Below are 9571 nucleotides of genomic sequence, written 5' to 3' on the forward strand. Positions count from 1 at the left end.
CCCATCGCTTCATGGCAAAGAGATGGGGAAACAGTGGCTGACTTTATTTTTCTGGGTTCCAAAATCACTGCAGACGGTGACTGCAGCCATGAAATTAAAAGACGTTTACTCCTTGGAAGGAAAGTTACGACCAACCTAGATAGCATATTAAAAAGCAGAGAGATTACTTTGTCAACAAAGGTCCATCTATTCAAAGCTATGGTTTTTGCAGTGATCATGTATGGATGTGAGAATTGGTCTGTGAAGAAAGCTGAGCACCAAAGAATTGATGCTTTTGAACTGTGGTGTTGGAGAAGACTCTTGAGAGTCCCTTGGACTGCAAGGAGATCCAACCAGTCCATCCTAAAGGAGATCAGTCCTGGGTGTTCATTGGAAGGACTGATGTTGTAGGTGAAACTCCAATACTCTGGCCACCTGATGCGAAGAGCTGACTCATTTGAAAAGATCCTGATGCTGGGAAAGATTGAGGGCAGGAGAAGGGGCCAACAGAGGATGAGATGGTTGAATGGCATCACTGACTCAATGGACATGGGTCTGGGTGGACTCCAGGAGTTAGTGATGGACAGGGAGGCCTTGCGTGCTGCGGTTCATGGGGTTGCAAAGAGTTGGACAAGACTGAGCGACTGAACTAAACAGCTCAGTGCAGTGGTGGGCGGCACAATCTCTGGAGTCAGATCCCAGCCCCAGCACTTTTTAGTTGTCATACCTCAGGCAAATGCCTCCTTCTCCACCTAGGTTAAGTATGTAAATATAAACAAGCTAATACCTGCAAGGACCTCAGAAGCATACCTTCCCTGCAGTAAGAGGTCAGTAATGTGAGCTATTGTTCTAAGTCTGAGAAAGGCAACATGATATTGCCATTAAGACCGTGTGCTCTGGAGCATCATTTGCCTGGACTGGAACCCAGGCCAGTGCATTTCCTAGCAGTGTGACCTTGGCAAGTCACTTCTTTCTGTGCTTCAGTTTTCACAGGTGTAAAGTAGGAAAAATAATAGTATCTCAGAGTGCTGCCGAGGAGTAATTAAAACACATTAAATTATTCAGAACAGTGTCTAGTTTAAAGGTTGACTACCACTTCTTTATCAAGTGACTAATTTCCAGCTGTGGTTTCTTTTTGCTCTTTCTCCCACTTTCCCTTTGAAAAATAAGCCTAGAAATGTAAATAATAGATAAACCTACAGTTTCACCAGAAGAGCTATACTAAGTATCAGTGAAGAATATCAGTAGTTGCATCACAATTTAATCTTATTTTTCCAAATAATACGCATTTACTCTTCACCAGTGCAGCTGGAGGTGAGACATTTTGATGCGCTCTCTGGTAATTCATCACTCCTCACCTAACCAAAGATGCCTGGGACAAAAAAAAATCTACATTCACTAGGAATACCCTAGAAAAAGAGACCAACATCAACTGCAATATATATAATTTAATCAGCAAGTAATGGGACAGAAAAGGAACCAACAAGGTTTCTTATAAGACTCTTCCTTCTGGGTCGGGAGTTGGCAAACTTTTTCAGTGAAGGGCCAGGTAGTAAATATTTCAGGCTTCACGGTTAAAGCACATCAGTGGTTGCCAGCGGTCAGGGGAATGGGACTGAATGAATGCAAGGGAGTTCGAGGAAATTATTTTAAGATTATAAAAATGTTCTACATCATGATTTAAGATCTTAAGCCAAAGCTCATGCTCATTCCACTGTACCATCCTATCTATTTTCAGTCTCAACGTCAGGACATCAAACAAAAAGTTATTAATTATTCACTGACTTAGGAATTAAATGTTCTTCCCATTCCCTACCTTAAATGTGATTTCTACTCCCTGCCTACTCCAATTCTAACCCACAGTGTATTCATTAAATCCTTTTAGATGAACAAAACCCTGATATTTCCTTTCTTTACATTTCTATGGTTCTTTCCAGCCCCCAATTTTCACACTGAATTAGTGTTCTTTGTATAATTCTGTAATTACTAAATGACTTTCTCCCTACTCTACTTTAACTGTGCCCATCAGATAAAAGAAAAATGAGTGTAAAACTGGTAACATCTCACTTTGGAACTACAAAAAATAATTTTGTTTCAGTCTTCTACATAACAATATTTCATTAAAGCACATATCATATTCCCAGAAAAATCTATCTTCCCTGCTGGCATCAGAAAACATAAGGTCCTCACAGGTAACGCATTACTACCACAACTACTTTCCTAAATGTGTCATATTACAGATGTAATTCTTCTTTCACTAGGATTACTAGCACTAACTATAGTGCCAATTCTAGGAAAATTGTTTAACAGAAAAGAAATAAGTGGATGTATTTACTGCTGAAATTCAAGTTCACAAAATACCCTAATAAAAAGAGGAAGGGAGGGAGTTCCCTAGTGGCCTAGTGGTTAGGACTCCAGCCTTTCACTACCGTACCGGGGTTCAGTCTCTGGTCAGGGAAGTGAGATCCCGTAAGCCACAAGGCACGTGCAAGAAAAAAGAAAAGAGGAAGGGTTAGACAGCAATAGCATCTGGAGGAGAGCACAAAGGAATAGCAAGATACCTCTGCCAGTCTGTACCCTCCCAGTTCACACACACATTCACAGACAAAAAGTTTGGACATAATAAAATCAGAGTGGTGCTAAGAGATAATTCGTATTTTGACTTTACACCCTTTAAAAAGTCTAGCAATCCTGTTACAACTCAAATGCTTTAACAAAGTCGAGAAGCCATTATTTAACAAAAGTAGCTTTAAAAAAATCCTTTTACTTCATTTACAAATAACACCTACTACTGAAGACTTCTTAGTTAGGAAAGATGACCTAATTTTATTTATGTATATAGGTACATACTATATACATGCACATAGCTATATTTGTTTTAAAAAATGATTTAGTAAAATCCTCTTCAACATTGACTCAGATTGAAAAAAAATTTTTTGTGGGATATACTGATTTTCACTGAAGCTGCTACTGCTGCTGCTGCGTCACTTCAGTCGTGTCCGACTCTGTGTGACCCCATAGACGGAAGCCCACCAGGCTCCCCCTTCCCTGGGATTCTCCAGGCAAGAACACTGGAGTGGGTTGCCATTTCCTTCTCCAATGTGTGAAAGTGAAAAGTGAAAGTGAAGTCGCTCAGTCGTGTCTGACCCTTAGCGACCCCATGGACTGCAGCCTACCAGGCTCCTCCATCCATGGGATTTTCCAGGCAAGAGTACTGGAGTGGCTTGCCATTGCCTTCTCCGTCACTGAAGCTGACTGATGCATAAATCTTGAGTTTTTAAAAGCTTCCCAGGTGATTCTAATAAGCAGGGTTCTCCAGGTTGAGAACCACTAGCCCAAACTACCTGGAGAAGGCAATGGCAAGCCACTCCAGTACTGTTGCCTAGAAAATCCCATGGATGGAGGAGCCTGGTAGGCTGCAGTCCGTGGGGTCGCTAAGGGTCGGACACGACTGAGCGAGTTCACTTTCACTTTTCACTTTCACACATTGGAGAAGGAAATGGCAACCCACTCCAGTGTTCTTGCCTGGAGAATCCCAGGGACGGGGGAGCCTGGTTGGCTGTCGTCTATGGGGTCACACAGAGTTGGACACGACTGAAGTGACTTAGCAGCAGCAGCCCAAACTACCAGAATGACAGCAGAAAGGAAAGAACATATGTGAGAGCTTTATAAGACCCACAGGATTTGGTGATGACTACAGAGTTAGAGGGACTTCCCAGGTGGTGTGACTGGTAAAGAACCTGCCTGTCAATGCAGGAGATGAAAAGAGACGTGGGTTGGATCCCTGGGTTGGGAAGATCCCCCAGAGGAGGGCATGGCAACCCACGCCAGTATTCTTGCCTGGAGAATCCCATGGACAGAGGAGCCTGGCAGGCTATGGTCCATACGGTCACAAAGAGTCAGATACAACTGAAGCGAGTTAGTACACACACACACATGCAGAGTTGGGGGAAGTCAAAAGTAGAGACATTACTTTCAAAGCAATGATTTTTCCAGTAGACATGTATGGATGTGAGAGCTGGACCATAAAGAAGGCTGAGCGCTGAATAATTGATGCTTTGGAACTGAGGTGTTGGAAAAGACTCGAGAGTCCCTTGGACTGCTAGATCAAACCAGTCAATCCTAAAGGAAATCAACAATGAATATTCACTGGAAGGACTTATGCTGAAGCTGAAGTTCCAATATTTTGGCCACCTGATGCAAAGAACTAACTCACTGGAAAAGACCCTGATGCTGGGAAAGACTGAGGGCAGGAGAAGGGGATGACAGAGAATGAGATGGTTGGATGGCATCACCAACTTGATGGACTTGAGTTTGAGCAAGCTCAGGGAGTTTGAGCAAGCTTGGAAAGTCTGGCATGCTGCGGTCCATGGAGTCGCAAAGCGTCGGACACAACTGAGCGAATGAACAGCAACAGGGATGACCACTAGGTTACTGACCTTCAGCATTCAGCTGGACAGTGGTACGACTCATCATCAACGCAAAGAAGAAAACTCAGTGAACTACATGTACAGTATGTATAAGCACAATATGAGAAACTTTGCCTTCCCGTCTTGGCTGCATTTCCACTAAGGCTGAGACTGTGTGATGCTCACTATGTCATCCCCAGCATAGTTGCCTGTGGGTGTGCTGTGTGTTTAGTTGTGTTTGATTCTTTGCAACTCCATGGACTGTAGACCACCATGCTCCTCTGTCCATAGAATTTTCCATAAAATACTTTTTTCCCGATTGTGATTCAACGGATAAGACTTGCTTCCAAGTCAGTGGTGTGACTTACACGTTTTTCAAAATCTCACTCTGTCGCACTGATCAGAGGTAGAGCTGGCTGCATAGGAAATACTCGACAAATAATAGCTCACTAGCTAATTTTCACACAAACACTAGTCTGACTGGAAATACTTCCAACTACTTGCTAACCCATAATCCTCTAAAGGTATACTGGGCATGGCGAAATCTGTCCACAACAGAGGTAAAGATATTAGTTCTCAAATCTGTTCCTTCTCTTCCTGTCAACAGCACAGCCATTATCTGAATCATCCAGACAAGAACCCTGGAGTCATCTTTGCTTTCACCCTCTTGTCAACATGCAAACAGGTTTCAACAGCCCCATGTTTTACGCCGTCTATAGTGAGTGTCTCTCATATCAGTCCTTACCAAGCCCAATGACCCTTACTGAAGGACTCGTCATCAATTACTACAGTCCCTCCGACACCCCTCCCCCCAAATCCATCCTCCACATTACAGCCTCTTACACTCGCCTCAGACAGTTCTAGTCATGTCACTACCTTGGCTGACACCTTTTAGTAGCCTTACCCCATGGACCACAGAGTGAAACAAAATCCAAATGCTTATTTAACCAATCCCTTCATAATCTGGCCTGTCACATACTTTTCCAACCTCAGATCCTGCTATTTCTTCCACTGAGAATTGTGACCTCTTCCCAACCCATGTCCAAAAGAGGCCTATTTTCCCAAGCCCAGCCCAGAGAAGCCCAGCTTACCTCCTGTAGTACAGGCGTCCCCTGACACCCCAAACACTCCCCCCACCACTTTTCTAAAGCATGTCTTCCTAACCTGAGTATTGTTAAGCATTTTTCACTTTCTGTCCTACAATGCAATTTCTAACACACATACTCTTCACCTCCTTTCCTGGACTGCTGCATTCCCTATGAAAAGGCTCTAGGTCTGGCTCTTCTTTTGTACCTCTCCCTCCACCCCTACTCCATGCTCGTCCCATCCTCCACCCTACAGTGTCTTACTTACTAGGTGGAGTTCAATAAATACCATAAGTCCCAGGCCTACTCAGGTTTAACAAGAGAGAGACTGTCAAAATGTCTGGCACTGTGATATAAAGGTGCTTGAGACACTATTTCTTTTGAGATAGAGATGATCCCCCTTTCAAAGCTGAGGAAACTGAGACTGAGAGCAATTCACTGGCTTGCCTGTGATCACAGCTTAGTAAAACTAGGATTCAAACCCATGTCCACCTGCAGAGACTGAGCTCTCAAACACTGCGCGACTGCTAAGACTAAACTGGGCTGGATGAAAAGTAGGTTAGCAGCTCCCAGCAGCCTGATATTATTCAGAGCACATTAATGCCTGGACCAGGCAGCTTACCGGACAAGAGACTAAGGATGTACCCAGACAACTTTTCATTTTTTAGATTTTATTTATTTATTCATTTTGGCCAAGGCACACAGCTTGTAGGATCTCAGTTCCTCAACGAGGCACTGAACCCTGACCCTCAGCAATGACAGTGAGCAGTCGTAACCACCAGACCGCCAGGGAATTCCCAGCAACTCTTCGTGATGTCTGTAAAAGACACTCAATAATTTATCCACTCCTTCAACCACAGGCATGATTCTAAGTTAGGAGATACAGCAATGAACAAAATAGAAAAAGTCTCTGCCCTTGTGGGGGTTCATATTCCAGCAAGGGAATTAAAAGACAGACAAAATCTAGGGACTATCTCTAAAGAGGTGAGAACTGAACAGACACCTGAGTGAATAAAAGTCGACTGGCTATGTGGAGAAACTGAGGAAGAGTGCTTGAGGCCAAGGGAACTGCAGGACAAAGACACTGCAGTAGAAGCGTCCTGGGAATGTACGAAGAATAGCAAGGACGTTAGTGTGGCAAAAGCTCCGTGAATAAATTAAGAAATAAGGTAACAGTGTTAACCAGCAGTCAGACTCTGTTGGGACCTGAAGGTCACTGGAAGGCTTTGGAATAAGATCGCTGAGAGCCACAGAAGTGGGGAGGGAGCATGTGGAACGTAGGTGTACTGCAAAGAATCAGAGAGACATGATCTGATTTATGTTTTAAAGGGAACCCTGGAAACAGTAAAAAAACAGGTTGTGGAGAAGCAAAATGAGGGAGAAAAAGTAAAAGCAGGAAGACCAAGTTGGAGGGACTTTTCCAAGTGATGAAGGACATTTCAATTAGCTGGATAGCTTCAGGGAAGTAAAGTGGAAACCGAAATTAATTTTAGGACTTTACTTAAATATATACAGTCAAAGCAATATCCACGGATGGATGGAAGGAAAGAAGCTTGGTTTCCACACGAGTCCCACTAAGAAGTTACTGTAGAAGTCAGTCTAGGCAGGTTGTGTTTACTATTTCTAAGTGCCATTTCCCCCAGGCTCACATACTTGCATCACCAAAGGAAAACCATTATCAGGGAGGCTCCCATAGAGTGTGCTTACAGAGCATCCAATTGTTACATGACATGGATTTTTTGCTATTTGCTTATATTTAAATGAGTATTTCTAACCAAGCATAGCCAGCTGGATAAATTCTGATTAAAGTACAAGCTGCTGCTGCTGCTGCTAAGTCACTTCAGTCGTGTCCGACTCTGTGTGACCCCGCAGACGGAAGCCCACCAGGCTCCCCCGTCCCTGGGATTCTCCAGGCAAGAACACTGGAGTGGGTTGCCATTTCCTTCTCCAACGTGTGAAAGTGGAAAATGAAAAGTGAAAGGGAAGTCTCTCAGTCGTGTCCGACCCTTAGCGACCCCACGGACTGCAGCCTACCAGGCTCCTCCATCCATGGGATTTTCTAGGCAATAGTACTGGAGTGGCTTGCCATTGCCTTCTCCGAAAGTTAGCAGCATTTAACAAGTTAACGCCTCTGCAAAACACTGTCCAGCTAATCTTTAATTACCTTAATTAATCTTTAGTTACCTCAGTTTAATGAGGTAACTGGATTAGAATGATCCACTCAAGAATCTTCCCAAAGTTTGCAACATTGTTGCCAAAAAGCTTAAATCAGAACATAGAGGAAGAAAACTGGAACACAGAAAAGACAATAAAAACTGTCAAGTCAGAACCTCCTGACTATGCCTACCTATCTGTACTCCTTTGCCAATTGAACCCTGAAAGGATGCTTTGTTTAAGGTGTGTTCTCCAGGAGCTGGATGTCTCTCAAGGTTACCCTAACACAAATCTCAAGGCACCTGCAGGGTTACTGATCAGCATATTCAGGTAGCAGGAGGTCCTCAAGCTGGAATCGGACTAGCAAACACAGCAGATGCTCAGGAAAACTGCTGAATGAAAAACCAGCTGCTCTCTACAACTTCAATCTCAGTAACGTACTCCCAAAACATTCAACTTCTCTAACTGGTGTAAAGGCGCTGGACAATGTCACCCCACTAAAGCCTTCCTGAACCTTTCCACTCCAACTCACTGCTCTGGGCAACAAGCTCCATTGCGCTGGCTGCCCGCTATGTTAAAATAATATTAAACAACACTCTGATTTATCCAAAAAACTAGCTTCAGGGGATGCCTTAGCTTTCTTTCTATTCCTCTTAATCCTCCTCTATTTTCATACAATATTTATCTGATGTTTCCCCCACAGCGGGTATAGCTTGGTAGAAAGATCAGATCAACAGTGGGTACTGGTCCTGAGTATCTCTAGAACTCTGGCCTCAATTCCTTTATCTATAAAGTGCAAATGACACCCATGTTAGGCCTCCTTCACAAGGCTGTTGCCAAGTCTAATCAAATGAGAAAAGCCTGCAAACTGTCAGGGGCTGCCCAAAGAGAAGATTCAAGTAAAGATGGGGTCAGACAAAGCTTAGCTCAAAATCAATAGGCGAGGAGGGAGCACCAGTCTATTGCATCCATACGCAATAATCATTTTGTCGAAGAAGCAGTGTTTTCCTCCAATTAACGGGATGAACATGAGAAGCACACTAGCCAGGTCCAACAGCATCACTTTAGGGTCCCTGGCAGGTAACTCCCATCTCTGGGTCTCCTTTCCCCCGACTTGTACAAGGTTTTGACAATGAAGGATTCTAATACTGCTACCTTAAGGGAGACAGAATGGGAGAGGCCCAACTGCCTTTACCTGCAGTGTCATAAAGAAAGCGCCAGAAAGCAGGTAAGGATAGGACTGAGAGGCAAAGGAGCCGAGGTCTGGTGTAGCACGTCTTTTAGGAGCAGTGTGACCTTGGCCAACTACTCTACCTAGCAAACCCCCTCCTCCTGTCCACATCTCTAAACCTAGGGAAAGAACCCCAGCCGACCCAATCTCCCGGGGCTACAGCGCACGCCCGTCTGGCGCGTCGGCCGGTGACAGCCCTGGCTCACCCCCACCCTCACCCCGGGAAGAGTCCCAGGCTCTTCTGCAGGCAAGGGATGTACCCCTTCCGGATGCGGGACCTGCCAGGACAGCAGTTTCGATTTCCTAAGGAGAAGTGTTACTTCCCCCGCCGTCCCAGCGCCGCTGGTAATCAAAGGAGCCTCCCCGGCGGCCCTCGGGATCCCAGCAGCTGCACTCAGTCCCGGCACGCGACCTAGTGACCGGCTCCGGACCCCGCAGCGGTCCCCTGGGGTCGGGGACGCCGGGAGGGGCGTTGCCATAGGAATAGCGCTCGGGACCCCCCGCCCGAGGCGCCCGGCAGAGGCTGGACAGGAAGGCTCGCGAGACCCGCTGTGCCCCATGCGACTATGCCCGGTCGTTCCCTCTCAGGGCTGCTTGGCCCAGCCAGCAGCGCCCCCACAGCTCCGCGCCTTCCCGCGCGGCTCCACAAAAACCTTACCTTCCGCCATGTCGGGCCCGGCCCTGCCTCAGCCTCGCGAGATGTGCACCGCTCA

The 9571-nt window shown here is 45.4% G+C and overlaps 1 protein-coding gene across 2 annotated transcripts in view; it reads right to left on the reverse strand.

Moving 5' to 3' along the window:
- Window positions 1–9571, reverse strand: part of ANKFY1 (ankyrin repeat and FYVE domain containing 1) — a 71508-nt gene extending 61937 nt beyond the window's left edge. For both annotated transcript variants that reach the window (XM_055403979.2, XM_088828798.1), the window contains exon 1: window positions 9517–9571. In XM_055403979.2, the coding sequence (XP_055259954.2) occupies window positions 9517–9526 (10 nt within the window). In that variant the 5' untranslated portion in view covers window positions 9527–9571. The remainder of the gene's footprint in view (window positions 1–9516) is intronic.

This window comes from Moschus berezovskii, chromosome 20 (assembly GCF_049115385.1).
Source record: "Moschus berezovskii isolate FMDL1 chromosome 20, NW_MosBer_1.0, whole genome shotgun sequence".
In the NCBI taxonomy this organism is placed as follows: domain Eukaryota; kingdom Metazoa; phylum Chordata; class Mammalia; order Artiodactyla; family Moschidae; genus Moschus; species Moschus berezovskii.